This window comes from Takifugu flavidus, chromosome 9 (assembly GCF_003711565.1).
Source record: "Takifugu flavidus isolate HTHZ2018 chromosome 9, ASM371156v2, whole genome shotgun sequence".
Lineage (NCBI taxonomy): Eukaryota > Metazoa > Chordata > Actinopteri > Tetraodontiformes > Tetraodontidae > Takifugu > Takifugu flavidus.
Genome location: NC_079528.1, coordinates 7868683 through 7885363, shown reverse-complemented (window position 1 = coordinate 7885363; position 16681 = coordinate 7868683). Strand labels below are relative to the sequence as shown.

The window sequence follows — 16681 nt, the reverse complement described above, 5'->3', positions numbered from 1 at the left end:
GGCCGTCGGCTTCTGATGAACCGAGTCGCTTCTTGTCAAATCTGAAAGCAACGTGGAGGTTGTGTCGACCATTTGCAGCTATTGCAGGTGCACGTTTGCCTTTTCTATTTATTAAAATCACATTTCAGTGCAGGAGCTCTGCAGGTGTATGTTAGCTTCATCATTAGCATCTATTAGCCTCTCCGTATTGGGGGATTTGAAAGCTCCGCTGGGGTCCCCCGAGCGACCATGATGAAGGCCAGCAGACAGAACCGGCCCGCCTTGTCCTGAGGCCAGTTGTTACTGGGACGGAGCTCCACCCACCAGCGCCTTCACATGCTGGAAAATGCTACATGATGAAGGATCGCTAAGATCAGGGAGGACCGTGGAAGCTGCCCAGAGGGTTCAGCACTCCCAGACTGGAGAGGAAGAAAAGTTGCAGGTCTGTTTATCAGGTAAACAAATACTGTTGTTCAGAGAGAAGGGTCCGGCCCGTTTACCGCCTCGCCACAGCACCAGAACTGCTACCGGCCGCGGCACCGTGAAGCCCAGAAGGGGAGCACAGAGCATCGGCTGTGCTAGCGAGGCTAAAATAGCCTGAAAAGATTTTTTTACATTTGTGAAGGAGATGCCGTCACTGCCTGGAGACACAACAATCCGAGTGTCTCCAGAGCTGGAAAGATGCTTTGGTTGCTCCAGGTTTTTATAATCAAGCAACAATGTGCCGACCTCAAAGCCCGAAAAGACTTAATTAGCATAAAATCCAGCAATGGGGGGAGCGTTGACGATTCAGAGCTTCAAACATTTCTGCTGTCATGAATTTGCATCAGTTGTCTGCTCTCACCTGAGCCCTGCAGGCCTCCGTAGGATCAGGCTGGTGTCGCTAACGGACACGCAGCCAAACACTCTGCGCGTTAGCAGCAGTTTCTTCTGTAGCTTGATTAACGTTTGATAAGGAAAACACATTTAGGAAGGTCCATCAGCACCAAGTTTGATTTGTGGGTCTGTAATGATAAACAGCCACCAGACACGGAACTTTGCTCTGTTCTATCAAAAATCCAAAGGCTACGCTAAGCTAAGAAGCTAATGCTAATAAAAAAGGGCGGGAAAGACGATCTCTCTGGCGCCAACCTTCTCCTGCCCAGTTAAACTCAGTAAAATGCTGCAAAGCAACAGCGCTAATGAGTTTTTATAGGTAAATAAACACAGTAAACGATGCCTAAACTGGCCCTAAAAACACGCTGAAAATCAATCACTGACAAGAGAAAGTCCAGTTTTCGGAGTTCAGAACCAGGACTGTGGTCAAATTGACGCAACAAAATCTCTCTGGCGGGAACAAACCGTGTTTTTGGGTCTTTTCAGGCAGAAAAGTCTGATTTTTGTGGTCAAATGTTCTGGAAAACAAAAATCAGCTCTCTCATCTGTTCCACATCAACATTTATCAACTCTCCTCATTTCTTCACGATTAAACGCTACTTCTGGTTGTTCCACTCGGGGGTCAGAGTTCAGGGTGGCTCCGCCCCTTTAGCGTCCCAGTGAGTGAATGCACAGGTGATGTGTGTGTATGTGTCCTCATCTTGTAAACCCCCCCCCCCGTGAAGGCTGTCATCGTTCTCTCTCTCAGCTGAACTCAGGTCAGCGTAACCACCGAGGTCCGTTGTGACACAGCGGAACAGGTGGCGGCGGCGGCGGCGGCGAGTTTGCCCGCAAATGAGAAAACAAAACAGCCAAATAACTGAAAGAGCAAAATGTCACAGGCGGGATCGGAACCAGATGCGAAGGACGGGACGGGGCAATGCTTTCTGGTTAGCATCTGTCGCGCAGGTTACGAACGCTCCCAAGCCGGCGGCGTCCAGCTTCATCAACGTTCTTCGGCACCAGAGAAGAAGAACAAACCACAAAGTGGGAAGAAGAAAGGCTGCTAATCCGGAGATGTCATCGTCTTACTCACGCTGACATCCATCTTTCTCTTTCACTTCACAGCAGCGCCGAGCTTTCATGTGCCTCGACAGACGTCAGCTGGCGGGCGCTCAGACGGAATCGTGGCTTCGATGTTCGGAGCTGCTCAGCTTTGAGGCAGATGGGATCCGGAGTGTGCCACAAGGATCGGGGGATAATTTGTGAAGTGCTAAACGTTATTTCACACGTAAAGGCCTCGGAGGGGCAACCCGACATCTGCCCAGTACGAGTCCAGAAGGGCGGTCCGAGGGGAACGAGATCCCAGGAAAGGTTTTGTCTTATTCGCACGTTTGCGGACGATGGCCACGTATTTCCTTGAGCGCGAAACAAAGGACGTAACCAAAGAGACGGCTGTGTCCTTCCCATCGGAGACGTTGGACAGTAAACATCTCTACCCTGGACTCCTGCTTCCAGGTAGCCTACATGCTACTGAGTTGTTGGATCGTCGGGACCCAGAAAGTTCCTAATATTTACACCAAAGCTGCATCTTTGTGTTTGTAATATCGGAGATGGTGTTGTAAATATTGGAGGATGGGAGGCAGATGTTTGGGTATGAAGCCAGGCTTGTTTTAGCTGTTTTAGCAGCTACAGCTAGCTTCTTTTCGAGCCGAGCTGGTCTGTCAGCTAAGGCTAAAAAAGGAAGCCCTTTCCATACTGCTGAATTAGCATCTATGCTAAAACCCATCAATGGTGCTCTGCGAGGGCAATGGCCTCCAATTCACCTCAGTTAGGACAAAAAAATATCCAGAGCCTTCTGCAAAATCGAGATTTGATTTTAATGATTAGGATTGAACCCAGAGGAAGTGGAGCTTTTGTTTCACATGTTTTCATAGCTTTTAGCTTCAGTCACTTCCAGATTTTATCCTCGTTCTTCGCTTTTGTTAATGGAGTGTCTCTTGGCTTTTGGACGCTCTGATAAAAACAAGTAAGTTGAAGAGGACACGGAGGGATCTGGGAATGATCATCGCTCCAACCTGTTACATGAAAAATATCCTCAGAAGCCGAGAGTTTCTGGGATAGACGGAGAGAATCTCGGATTTGGTTTCGCTCTCTCTGTGAGCTGGAGTTTCTAAAAAGGTCAATCTTGTTTCACACACATTCACAGTCAAATTAGAAGCACCAGCCGACCTATGAGGACACGAGCCAACACATTCCTCGTTTGGTTGAATGTGCTTTTAATTACCATCATTTAAGTGAAACAGAGGGAGGCGCTGCAGCTGTGCGAAGACGCCCCACAACAATCAATCTTTATTTAATTAAAAGGCTTTTTGGGCCTTTGCGGTCTCAAACTTTCTATTTCAAGGATGTCAATCGAGGCTCGGAGCCACATCCGTCTTCCAAAAACTCGAGAACCTCTTAGGTCAACATGGAAAACCGTCTTAATGGGAATTGTGTTTCGATGACACGGAGGAAAAAGAAAGAAGTCAGCACTGCCTCTGAGCTCCCTGGGAAAAGACGGCTCCCTCACACCTTCCCTCGGTCTGAGAAACACATTATGGACGCGCGTCTTTCGGAAACCGCTTTGCTGGAGTCTGATGGCGATTTTACAGGTTTCAACGGCTGCTCGGCGTTCCCATCAGGCCGCTTCACATCTCCCACAAATAACTGGCTGCTGAGGCGAGCCGTCCTCGTCCCCGACAGACATAACGCATGTGGTATTTCTGTAAGGGCCATGTCCCATAATGTCACATGCTATGTTCGCACGGAGGATATATGCCGCAATTAATCCTTAAACACATCGTAAGATCCTCCGCCATTCGTCCAGCAGCCATCTGGAAAACATCCAAAAACAGCACATACCGCCCCCCCCCAAGCCTCAACCCTGCCCCCAAGAAAATCAGGAAGACAGATTCATGTCAGTGCTCGCGAGTGTTTTACATCCCAACGTACTGTAGAACAATGTGGCCTTTGTGCTGTTCACCTACGGGGGAGGGGGGAGGGGAGAGGTGAGGTGGTGGAGTCGGCCCAGCGTCTCTCGGAGCGCCGTCTGATTTGCATCCACTCTCCTCTTTACCTCATTATCACGGCGCTGGGATTATCGGACCGGCAGGTTTGGGTCAGCAGGTCTCTCCGTGGGACCGAGCCCGCGGTAATTTACCCAGATTCGGGCTGTCGCTCTCGGCCGGGTTCGCGGCTCCCGGCGTTTTCTCTCGTGGCCTCTTTCACGTCGACGATGGAGGAGATAAGCACGCCGCTTCAGTGAGCTGTGACAAAAAACAGGTTCTGCTCAATAAACCAGATGTAAATAATGGCTGAAAGCAATATCGGACCCGGCTAGCTTACTCTGCTGGCTGTTTGACTTGGCTGAGATTGAGGGGGATTAGCCTCCCTATGATCCCGATGTGCCATTTTTGTTATTTCTATTTAAAAATGGCATCGCGTCGGCTTGGAATGGTAAATAAGTGGGAATCAGGTGCTCACGACTGCAGCTAATAAAGACGGAAATTGAAACGAGGACAGTCAGAACATCTGATACCAGCCAGAGGAGACATCTACGGGTTAACAACACGGAGTCTGGAGCCAACCGACAGAGTATTTCATGAACACCACCTCCACCATGCTAAGTTGCTAAAAAATAGTACCCAGAGCACGCAGCATTCGTTAGCTAATTAGCGTTAATTTAGCTTTCGAGTGGGCTTGGACCCTCCACCGAGCAGTAGCGTGCAGCTCTCTACTGGACATTAATCAAGTAAATTTGCCATTCGATAGCAACAAATTAGCAGCAGAAGAATTCCGAAACCCTTCCCTGACCAAGAGCAGCACAAACGTAACTAAGTTTTAGCTTCACTCCGATGGAAACGTGACCGTTGAAGCAGCCTTTAAATAAATATTTTTTTATTCTGTTATTGGCTTTTTACAAGTACAAAGCATACAGCATGTTATAGTTTATCAAAAGTGGAAAATACTGATGTTACATATGTAACAAATGTAAAAAATAAGTCTTCAAACTTACTTTCCCCGAAAGCAAGAACTTACACTTCAGCATATGAAAATATCCATAAAAACACAGCTTAAGTAATTTAAGTTAATAAACAGTACAAAAATGTCAAAACCGTACATGTCAAAATGGTGGACACACACACACACCAACGACTCCACGAGTTCTCGTGAAATTAAAAAATGTACACGTTTTAGTTTTACAGGATCCACATATCGTCACCATGGCGTCACACAGGGAGGAAAAAAAACATGGCAAATCTGAAAAGAACCCCCTGAAGTCCAGGAGAACATTATCCTCAAATGTCTGTAAGGCAGGGACTGGACGGACGGACGGACGGGCGGGAAACACCGGCAAAGACGGACGGGAAAAGTCGCCACGGCACCGTTTTGGGCCGCGTCCTGTCGGCAGGTGCGGCCGCATTCGACACCTGCTTCCTTTTAGCTAAGTTCAATATGGACCCCGACAAAGACGAAAACACCGGGCTGCCTTTAGGATCGCTGGAGTTCTTTTCCCGTGTTAAAGTTCTCGGCAGTCTTATCTCGCAGCTGTGAGGCCGCTCTGTTTTTATTTTTTTGGAGAGGAGCAGCCGCATCGGTAATAAAAACCAGAAGTGTTTGATGGAGATATTGTGAAAGGACCTATATGGGATTCATGTGTGCGTGTAAATGGGAACGAGGCCTCTGAGACGCGAGTGCACGACTGTACAGAATATATCCCCGCAGGTTCGCTGCCTTACCGCGCTGAGAGTCGTCTCGTTACTGATTAATGCGAAAACAACACAAAGTCCAAGTTCTCTTGAAATTTACAGACTTCCTTTTTTTTCTTTAAACGGAGAACTTCGTATTCTACAACGTCCAAATAAATATTCTCATACATATTGTTCGGCTTCTCCCTCGTTCAGGATGGTCACTGAGCCGTCCCCGCTGTTCATCTCAATGTCCTTCGCCGCCGCGTTCTCTGGCAGCGAGGCTAAGTCCTTGAACACGTCCACATACTGTCCAAAACCTGGGCCCCAGTTCAACAGATTGTCCCAGTTGAAGCCCCCAGTCTGCTGGCCTAGCTTGTGGGGCAGGGTGTAGTGCTGGTCCGTCGGAGGCATCTGGGCAACACCCGGCCCTCCTTCTGCCCTCCGACTCGAATATCTCCTCTGCTTCATCCTCCCGCCGTAGTCCTCGTCGTCGGCGTCCGACTCGTTGACCTGCGAGAGCTTCGGGACTCTGGAGCTGTAGGACACCGGTTTTTCCCGGTCGTACTCCATCTCGGAACAAGTGAAGGAGTCGTGCGAGTCACTTTCTGAGGAGGACTCTGGGGCAGGGATGCCGTCGGCTGGATTGCGGACCCTCGACAGCGGCCTGCGGCAGTCCTCCTCGAGCTGGAGCGCCCGTGGTCGGCGCTGCAGATGCTGGGGTTGCGTGGCCGCGGAGTATTCAGCCGCTCCACTTCCTCGATGGACAGCCCCACAGGAGGTCCCGTCTCCAGGGGAATCTGTTCAATCGGCTGTTTGAGCCGACTGCTGGGCCTGGAGGTGTGGCCATGGCTGACCATGGTCTGCGGACTCTTGCTCCGCCTCCCCAGCCGGGTGGCGTAGTTGAACATGGGTGGCGGCTGGCACATGTCATTGTGCAGGTCCAGCGGGCTGCCCTCGCGGCGGGCCAAGTTCAGCTCTCTAGTCGGGGTGTTCCGGTAAAAAGAAGAAGGTTTGGTAAATGGTGCAGGGGAGTGTCTGGAAAGAGGGTTAGGGGTGGGGCACGCAGAGTGGGAGTGGCTAAGCGGAGTGGACCTCAGTGCTTGGGTGTACTGAGGCTGGTATGTGTAACTGGTGGCTCCTAGGGGTAGGGGGGACTGTCTGGCAAAGCCCAGTGGGCTGTGTCTCTGGATGGAGAACTTGGGCGTGTGGCTGCGGAACTGTTTGTAGTGCTGGATGATGTCTGCGTCCGAGGGGGCGATGCTGCTAGCGTTGTCTATGTCGTAGTGTTCGATGTCTGCCTCCTGGCCGTTACAGGGGGCGCACGGGGCGCTGGGGACGGCCTCGTTGTTGTGGGGGATGTCCGTTTCATCGTATATCAGATAAGGGTTCTCCCGCTCAATGATGTCCGGTTTGGGGTTCCCTTCCGGTTGTTTCCGGACTGTCATGTCGTCTCCGTACGGTGGGATGTTGTCTGGGTCATCAAACGCTACGTTCTCGCTGCCCTTTTTTCTTTTTCTTCTTTTTCTTCTCCTTGGGCTTCTTCTCCTTGGGCTCCTTTGGCACTTTGGTCTTGTTGCGGCCCCGGCAGTGGTTGCACAGGATGAGGCCGAGCACCACCAGGGCGAGAACAGTGGCACAGCTGCCAACGATTGCTGGCACCGCCCAAATGGGCAGAACCATGGTCTCTGCTGTGGGGTTTGGACTGCACACAAATGCGCCGTTGTTAGCCGTCTTACAGACGGTACCCTCGGGACACTGGACACCCAAACAGGCCACCAAAGTCTCGCAACTCTTTCCTGTATAGAACTCGGAGCAGACACAAGTGAAACCTGAGTGGAGGCCCGGCACACAGCTGCCCTGGTTCTGGCAGGGATTAGAGGCGCAGTCACCGGGCGGGACACACTGGTATGTGTACCACTGGTTGACACACATCAAGCCGTCCCAGCACGGGTTGCTCTCACACAGGTTCGGACCCCTGCAGCCGATCTTGACAGACGAACTGGTCTTGGTCAGGGTGACGAGGCTGTGCTCGCCGGTGAAGGGCAGGTTCTCCCCGTTGTACCTCACATAGGCCAGGCAGCCATCAAAACCTGCGAACCAATGAGAGGAAAGCAGTTCAGAAAACAGATGTTCCAGTAGCCACCCCATCAAGACTCTTGTTTGTCATTTAACTTTGCTAGTTTGATAAGCAGCCGGATCCTTTAACCAGCGGAGCTTATTTTGGGCATTTTATAGACCGTCATTAGAAGGGAAGAGTCTGCAGAGCTTCAACTGGTTCCGTACTAACAACAGGAACCTGCGCACGGAATCAGAGCTGAAGGAATTTTGTTTGGATGGCTAATTGGTTCAAGCTTGGACCGCGGGAAAAAAAAGAAGGGATTGTTAAAACGAGCCGAATCAATCGAGATATTTTCACGTCACCGCCGTCATTATCTGCGTGGTCGCTCCGGGGCGCACATCTGGCTCGGATCATGGCGGGACTGCGCGTTGCCTGACAGCGCTGCCCCACTAGCGCAAATCGATTTGTTTTATTCAATTATTCCTCTGCAGATTAAATCCATTCTGGACTCTTCGTTGGCTCTCAGCAGGACGCAGCGGAGCGCCGGCCGCTCCGCCCACGAGGCTGGTTTCACATGTGTTGGTCCTCAAGATTAAAACTGGAACAAATCGCTGGAATTGCTGGTTTCTACCATATCATTTCTGAAGATTCGATTAGGTTTCCTGAAACTCCCCGCGTTGCATCACGTCCCCCTGGAAACCCTGTCCTTCACCTCTTACTAATTGCTCTTCCCACGCGCTCCAGGACATCCGATCAAAGAGTCAATGGGACGGAGAACAGTGGAGGTTCTCAGAGGTTCTCGCTCCCAATTAGACTCAAATTAAACCAACACTGGCTATTTTGTCTGTAAATGATGCTCTGATAAAGAAATATTTATTCACGGCAGGTAAATCTCTGCCGGGTCGAAGGGCCTCGGATCGCCGAGTGTGTTGGACCGACACCAAATATGGTCAGTTTGCGCAGCACAAATAATTCACTGCCAAAAAAAGGGGTTGAGTTGGATTTCTGAGGCTCCGGAGCTCCTGAGCTCGGCGTATACGAGCGGATCCATGCGTTCCCGCTCCCAGCGTGTAAAAGAGGTTGCCATAACACATAAAAACAGAGCTGCATTAGCAATTTCCAGCGAAAGCCTCACCGAGCGTGTTTGACACAACATGTAAATACACACGGGCAGCACACGTGTGTGTGTGTGTGTGTGTGTGAGACGTGTGAGAGACGAAGCAAACAAGATAAATGTCCGAAATTCCTGGTGTCTTTTCCCCTGGCGGGGCGGAAAAGCCTCCGAGGAAGCTTCTAGAGTCGTGGTGGGATGCTGGAGCTGTCCGCCGTGGATCGGAATAACAACATTCCTCCGGATCCTTAAAGGGAACACGGAGCGCTCTCGCCGCATACATTAGCTACTCCGGACTGAAAACCGAGCGCGGCCGTTTGATGTTTTTGGACACACGTCGGGACCATTTTGAGGTCGGCGGCTCTTCGGTTGCATTAACGACGGAGAGGAAATAGACTGACGTATTTATCCTGTGGTGAAACTGGAAGTGACGTTTCTGTCCTCGGGGGCGGACTCGGCTCACCTGCAGCTGTCTTCTGCTGAGCTGGTCCTGGTGGGATCCCTCCCAGGGACAAGGTGAGCACACCGAGACCTCCGAAGTCCTGGGTGGTGTGTTGGACGACCCTGGAGTGAGTGCCGTCCACCTGGAGCAGGGTGGCGGAGCCGTTCCTGACCAGCTGCAGCGTGTGCCACTGGCCGTCGGAGAGCGGAGCGTCGCCGACGGTCCGCTCCACCTTCCCCACCGCGCCGGCGTCGGAGATGTACTGGATGTTGCCATTCCTCAGCTGGGAGGTGGAAACACAGAAACACATGCAGCACAATTGTTACTATCGTCACTTCACGCCTATAAAACCTTCCAGACTCGGATTTGGGGTTGAACCAATGTGACGAAAGGCCGGCCGGGGGAAGAACCGCGGTTCTTTGAGCCGACACGTGCGCGGCGCCTCGGCCTGGCGTCGAGATTGAAGAGATCGGGTTTCTGCCCGTTAGCTAAAGCAAGCAACATAACGCTCAGATTGGCACTACGTTGAGCCTAGCATGCTAGCGGAGGAGCAGCTAGAAGGAAAAGATTTGAAGCTGTATGTAAATAGATCAAATCGCTGGTTAAATGAAAGCGGGTGGCGAGCTGAGCCCTGGCCGGACACAAATACACTCCCATAACTCCTCTCAGACGGGCGCATCGGGGCTCCGGGTGTCAACATCCATCACGGGCGATGAGGGGAAGGTCTTTTCACCACTCAGCCGTCAGAATCCAAAGGAGGGGGTCAAAGATTGAAAGGCTGGCAGTCCTGAAAGTCCCTGCCAGCAGGAGGCCGCGCAGTCAATCATGTCATCATCACGCCGGCTGTCGGCGCAGCTGAGGGGACTGAACCGAATCACGACCCGCGAACAGCAAATTTAACGAAATTCACTCTTCGTCCGCCCACGGGGGCCTTCCGACGGAGAGAGGGAGGGAAATTAATCAAGTTCACTCTGGCATGGACAACAAATTTGCGGCTTATGCTGCGCATGGTAATCTCATATGTGCACTCTTCACTTCCATGGAAAAGTAATCCCGTTCTCCGTCTTTCAAAGACTCACAAAATCAGTAATGATAAGTCGTTTCCGGAAGAGCTGATTTAAAATAGGAAAATGGAAAGTCCCCCCTGCCAAAGAACGCCGAGTGCTCCAAACCTGGGAAAGAGATTAGCCAGTTTATCTCTTAAACATCTTGTTTAATGCATCTCAGTATATTTAGTTCGGACTCTCGACACGTGCGCACGGACGGCATGTGCTGCCGCAGCTGCTCCACTTTTTTAGCTGCGCTGGTGATTTTCAGCACTCAGGAAGCTGCGACGGCCTTTCAATGAGCACCGGAGGGGGGGGGGGGGGCAAAAAGACATATCGGACAGGATGAACGAGCACTGAGGCCTGTTTGGGTTGCTGCCCGGGATCAAAAACCGGATGAGGAAGAGACGGAGGAGTTGGAATAAACTGCCAAATGACTGTTAGTAGGTGAAAAGTTGGGTCTCCCGGATCGGATCGGGTCTCCCAAACTGTCCGGGAGGCGAAGAAAACATCCGTTAATGGTGACTTTCATGTTAGCTAATGGTGTGAGGAGACAGGAAGTCTTCAGAGAGAGGACAGAAACAGGACACACAAGCATCGAGTGTTGTTAAAGTGTTGTAGCTTCTGAGTTAGCTTCCAGGCTAGCAAACATTCAAGACGTTCCCAACGTCCAAGCAGCTTCCAGGGTGTTTGATTACCTCTAGGATGCGTGTTTACAGGAATCAGTGAGTGGGTAAACATTGGTTCTGATTTGAATTCATGTCCAAAAAAAGGCTTGAAGGAGGTTCTGGAGGAGGAATGGGAGCGCGTACCTTCACGGTGGTGTAGTTGCTGCTCTCCTGCACGTGCAGCAGGGTCCCGCTCTTCCCGCGAGTCCTGAACTTCACCTCCAGCCTGCTGGGTCCCGAGGGGTCAGAGGCCGCCCCCTGGAGGGCCCGTCTCAACAGCACGTCGCGTTTGGGACCTGGTTTCAGGGCGTAGTCCAGGCGGCCCGTGCCGTCCAGGGACAGGGCGGTGTCCACGCTCACGTCTGCGGGGGGAGGAGATTCTCGTCAGTGCGCCCGTCTCTCACAGGCCATTGTAAAATTGATGTTTCCACTTTGGTGCTGGTGCATATTCAGGACTAAATGATTTTCCTAATCCGCCTGCCATAACCACAAACTGCCTCTTACATTCTCACCAGCGGTCACAAAGACCTTCCCGTAACTGAGAGATGTGGGTCGGCGGCGGCGGCCGGCGCCCCCCAACCCCGGTGAAACGCCGCGTGTTTAAAGCTGCAGCGCAACATCGGCGGCGCCGCCCACTTTCGAATCGCTGTTTTTTTCACGCTTCATTGTCGAGCTGGACCCAAGTTGGCCGCTGGCTCGCCACCGACGCAAGAATCGACCGTGACGCCAAGTGGCAAATAAAATAGTTCCTTTCAGATTTAGACTGACAGACGGAGTCGACTTGCAGCCACTCGGGATGGAAATTCCTTATTTTTTAAGGTCGTGTTCCGTTTAGCTGCGTGGAGGAAATCCAGATACATCTGCAGATAAACATAGAAATTACCGGGGAATTTGAGAACGCTTCGGAATTTTTGAGGATGGCCTCATGCGCACTAGCTAAAAACGCCTGCGTGTCCCTGAAATCCGTGTTGGTTCCGTTCTCAAACGTTCTTGATTAATGTGTGAAAGAGCCACGTTTGACCTGCATCCCTGATCCAAACCTCGGGGGTCGGACGCAGGTCAGAGCCATTGTGGCCCGGCGTTGCATCACGGGCTCGGCTCCATTGCTGGGTACGAGCAGACGCAACACCGAAACCACCAACAGCCCATCATCTTGTTAACTGCAAAGTTCTGCTGGGAAAATACACAGGAACAACTGGAAGGAGGCGCTGAAGGAACGCCGAGGGAACCGCAGTCGAGTTTAGGGTGTCTGGGGAGGCGACCGTGACCTTTGACCCTCCGGACTGGAGGACACCCTGACAGCAAGGCTAACGACTGGTAGCGCTGAACCTTCAGAGGTTCTCGAGGTTCTCGAAACGGGTATTTACACACAAAAGGCTTTGAAGCAACGCTCATCACGCCGTCTGTGAGGCGGGGGCGCGGATCCACGAGTCACGAGGAAAGAACCAGGAAGAACCAGGAAGAATCAGGAGGGAACACACACTCCGGAGGAGCTGCGCTTACATTTCTCACAGAATCTGCCGGTGAAGCCGTCCACGCACTGGCACTGCTGCCAGGACCAGTGGTCCAAACAGGTGCCCCCGTGTCTGCAGGGGCTGGCGGTGCAGGCTCCTTCCAGTCTCGGACATCTGCAGACACACAAAACCCACAATCAGACAGCGTGGGGGGGGGGGGGGGAATTTGCATGTTAAAGGATCCGTCCTCGCCATTCACGGGAAAATTCTCGGGAATTCTGCAATAAAAATCTGCTTTTAGGAGGAGAAAACCGTCTTTTGAGTCCTCCTGGGGGCTGGAACAGATGTCCCACAGCGAGAGTGGGGGCGAGCAGGCGGGACGGGCCGAGACCACGGCGGGCAGAAAAGGGAAGTGAGCGACAGATGGTACCGACCTGTCAAGGATGCCGCGGGACGCCAGCGCCTGACTCGGCTCCAGCGGGCGGCCGTTCACGGCGAACTCCATGATGCAGCCCACAAAGTCGTGGGTGGCGATCTGCCCCCGCCGATGGAGGACGGGTTCTATTGACCTCACGCCACCGACCGAGAGCCGGTTGGGCTGCACGTCCAGAATCCTGCAGACGGAGGGAAGCTTCAATACACAACAGGACAAAAGGACATATGCACAGAAATGTCATTCACAGCGCGCACACACACACACACACCACACACACACACACACAGCAACACTGAGAGAAGCTGGAGGTCATTGTGTTCCCTGCGTTCCCTCATCTGCCAAGTGTCTCTCTCTCTCTCCCTCTCTCTCTCTCTCACACACACACACAACAACAACCTTCGATTCTTTGCAGAGATGCATGTGTTTACGTTTTAGGTTCTGCTAGCATTCCCCGGGTTAGTCTGAGGGCTACGGCTAACGTCTGTATCATGTCACTTGCAGCTCTAAAACCTTAACTGGTCAGGGACCAGTAGAGGGGGGGCCTCAGAACGTTCAACCCAAAGCAAGTGGAACAAATCCTTACTGGTTTGGTACTATTCCGCTTCACAAGCCTCCGAGGTGAAACCGCATCATTTCATGCTAATTCTGCTCTCACACACGCGTGTGTGTTTTCCTTACCAGTCGGTGTGAACTGCCACATTGCTCACGGCGCAATAACCTGGTTCCTGGTCGTCGCCGCACAAGTCAAGGGTCAGGGATGCCGCCTGCATGAACACACACACACACACACACCGGGAATATTAAAGGCTGATTGTGTTAGCGTGCTAAGGCAACATGAATGTCCCCACCACAGGTCAGGAACCTGGAGGCAGCAACAGAAAAGACATAGCTAAAAGATTAGCAAAGTATTTACACACTAGCCATGCTAAATGACTCGCAGCCCACAACGCATTCCTGCAGCTAGCTTGTTCTCGGGCGGTGTCACGGCTAAAGTGTTCCTCCTAACCACATAAACAGAAACAACAACTGTAACAAAAACAACGACTTGGCTCGTTTATTTTGAGACTTTCTGCTGCGAGGGATCGTGTCGAACTCGCATGGAGGCTAAACTGCTGACTCATCTGCCTCTTTCGTTAAGGCTGACGTTGAAAACTTACTCCAAACCACAAAACAACAGTATTTTTATGCACATTCCTTTTGTTGGGAATTGCATGAAAGTGCACCGAACTTGTGCTGCAGGATTCTGCAGCAGTTGTGGGCGGAGCTTCGTCCACCGGCTGGCATGAGCGCCAGATATTTTTCATCAATTCATCACAGCTTGCTGGTGCACAAAAGCGCCATGCATCACAGGAAATGTCCTATTATTTCCCGTTAATGGCACAGAAGCGTTCGACCAGATGTGGGTTATTCTCCCGCTTGAGAGGGGGAAAAAAAAAAACCGAGTTGGTGAAGAAACCGTCCGGAAAAGTGTGTGAAAGTGTTGAAAAAAGCGGAGCAACCGTGCTCCACCTCTTCTGGGTCTAAAGTAAACACGGACCAAACCGACCCGGAGCCCTGACACAAATCATCCAGCAGACACACACACGCACGCACATGCACGCACGCACACACACACACACTCCTGAATGAGACACAGACGTGTACCCAGTTAACCCCCCAAATGTCTCACACCATATTTATCTCATTAATCCCAACAAAACCTAAAAGAATGACTTTGAAGTTTTATTAGGAACAAAGGGAAAGTGCCACAAAGGACGGCTGCTTTACTTTTTCCAGGGTTGGATGTTCCAGAGCTTTTTTAGCCGCCGCTGCTAGCGCAGCTCCAGCTGTCAGACCTCATTTCGAGCAGGCTTTTTATTTAACTTGGGTTCCAACTCCCGTTTTAAACTCCCCGTTTGATTCGGACTGAACGCAACCTGGAAAATAACCCAACCGTTCGCTAACTTTATCGCATTTATTAACACTCGCTATGCTAACAAAGTTGAGGCGAGTCGTTTTCACGGGGGCCTACGGTCGACTCCGAGGGGAAAGCGGGACCTTTTTCCACTGCAAACGTTCTCACTCCATGTGTGATTTATTTTATTTGACAATTAAATGCATTAGGAGGATGATGAGTTTAACAGCGCCAGTGTTTAACGTACGGGCGAGCGGACCAGACCTCAGTCCCGACCCCTGAAATGACGCCCAGCAGCTTTTGCAAACAGAGCGATCGGGTTCACTTTACACCACTTAGGGGACTTGGCACTTGAGACATGACAAACACACGTGCGCACAGGCCATGCACGCCGTGCGCGGAACGCAGACAGTATCACAGAACTCCTCGGATTCTATGCAGCTTTCCATCCCGTCACTCCTCACCAGCTGAAAACCGACGATTTAACGATTTTACCAGCTTCCTATGAAAGTCTCGGAGGGAAATGACAGATTTGAAGTCCAGCAGAAGAGGTCCACTTCAGAAGCCGGGGCACAGATATTGGAATGATATTCCCAATCATGGAACATAAGCTGGGCTCCTCCCGGTTTTGGTTGGAGTTTTCTCTGCCGGACGGTGGCGCACAAACAAACTGGGATGCAGGTTTCTGCCTCAGGAAGCTCGGATTTTCCACGTGGAGGAACCGTTAAACCGCTAAATGGGAAATTTCTCAAGGATGCGTGAAAAGCAGGAAGGAGACCTTCTCACCATTCCGGCTCTCCGGGCGATGACGGTGTGGAACTGCCCGTCTGAGACCTTCATCATGGTCATCAGTTTGTACGTTCCGCTCCCCAAGTTGAAGGAGAAGCGCACACGACCCTCCAGGATCTCCAGGGCCAGGAACTCCGCCTTATCCCCCGTTTGGTTGTCGTGGTTGTACATGAGCAGCGCGTTGCTCTTGAGGGTGGCAAACTTGATGTAGATGTAGTTATTGTTGGGATCCAGAGACGGGAACTCCATGTAGGAAAGCTCCTCGAATCCGTAACTGTTCAGCTCGCAGTGTTTGCCGAAAACCCCTGAGGACAGAAGAAGCTGATTAGGGATCAGGCCGTTTTTTATTTAGGGGTAGATGGGTTAGGGTCAGATATTGGGTTAGGGTTAGGGTCAGATCATCGGGTTAGGGTCAGATCATCGGGTTAGGGTCAGATCATTGGGTTAGGGTCAGATCATCGGGTTAGGGTCAGATCATTGGGTTAGGGTTAGGGTCAGATCATCGGGTTAGGGTTAGGGTCAGATCATCGGTTAGGGCCAGATCATTGGGTTAGGGGTAGGGTCAGATCATCGGGTTAGGGTGATCAGATCATCGCTCATATTTAAACAGTTGCTAACTAGCTTTTGCCTGAAGGCAGAGTACGGCCCTGTTAAGAAACTTTACAGATAATCGGCTCTCAGACGTGCTAACGCTACCATGACCTGAGAGCAAAGCATCAGATATTGATATTTGTTTTGACTCTCAGGCCAAAGGAAGCGACGTATCACCTGATCTCAACTGTAGTTATAAACAAAACAACCCGCTGCACGTGTTTACTGGAAGAAAATCGGGTCTGCTCGCTACATTCAGTTAGCATTCGTAAGAAAATAATTAGCTCGTTAAGTAATGTGTCAAACGTTACGTCAAAACTTGGTTCGAGACCCACCTGTGGTGGTCCGGAAAGGCTGTTAACAACTATAGTTTGACTGAAATTAGCCCAGTTAAAATAAAAGCTAACTGGCAACAGATGAGGATGTAGCATGAAAGCAAAAACAGCAGGATGAGGCAAGCTTGGATGAAGCAGGGTTCACGGAACGCCCACGGTCTCCTGCTTTTACTCACCGAACGGGCAGTGACAGTAATATCCATCCACCCGGTTCTGACAGGACCCGCCGTTAAAACAGGGGTTACACTCACAGTGATTGATGATGGAATCACACGTTTTGCCTGGATTC

General features: G+C 51.3%; 1 protein-coding gene across 1 annotated transcript in view; it reads right to left on the bottom strand.

Annotated features, from left to right (window-relative positions):
- Positions 1-4756: 4756 nt before the first annotated feature.
- fat4 (FAT atypical cadherin 4) overlaps positions 4757-16681 on the bottom strand; it is a 70926-nt gene continuing 59001 nt past the window's right edge. Inside the window, 10 exon segments of the mRNA XM_057043448.1 lie at positions 4757-6250; positions 6253-7075; positions 7077-7657; positions 9201-9462; positions 11038-11255; positions 12397-12521; positions 12782-12961; positions 13462-13547; positions 15464-15771; positions 16569-16673. Coding sequence (XP_056899428.1) covers positions 5748-6250; positions 6253-7075; positions 7077-7657; positions 9201-9462; positions 11038-11255; positions 12397-12521; positions 12782-12961; positions 13462-13547; positions 15464-15771; positions 16569-16673 — 3191 coding nt within the window. The 3' untranslated portion in view covers positions 4757-5747.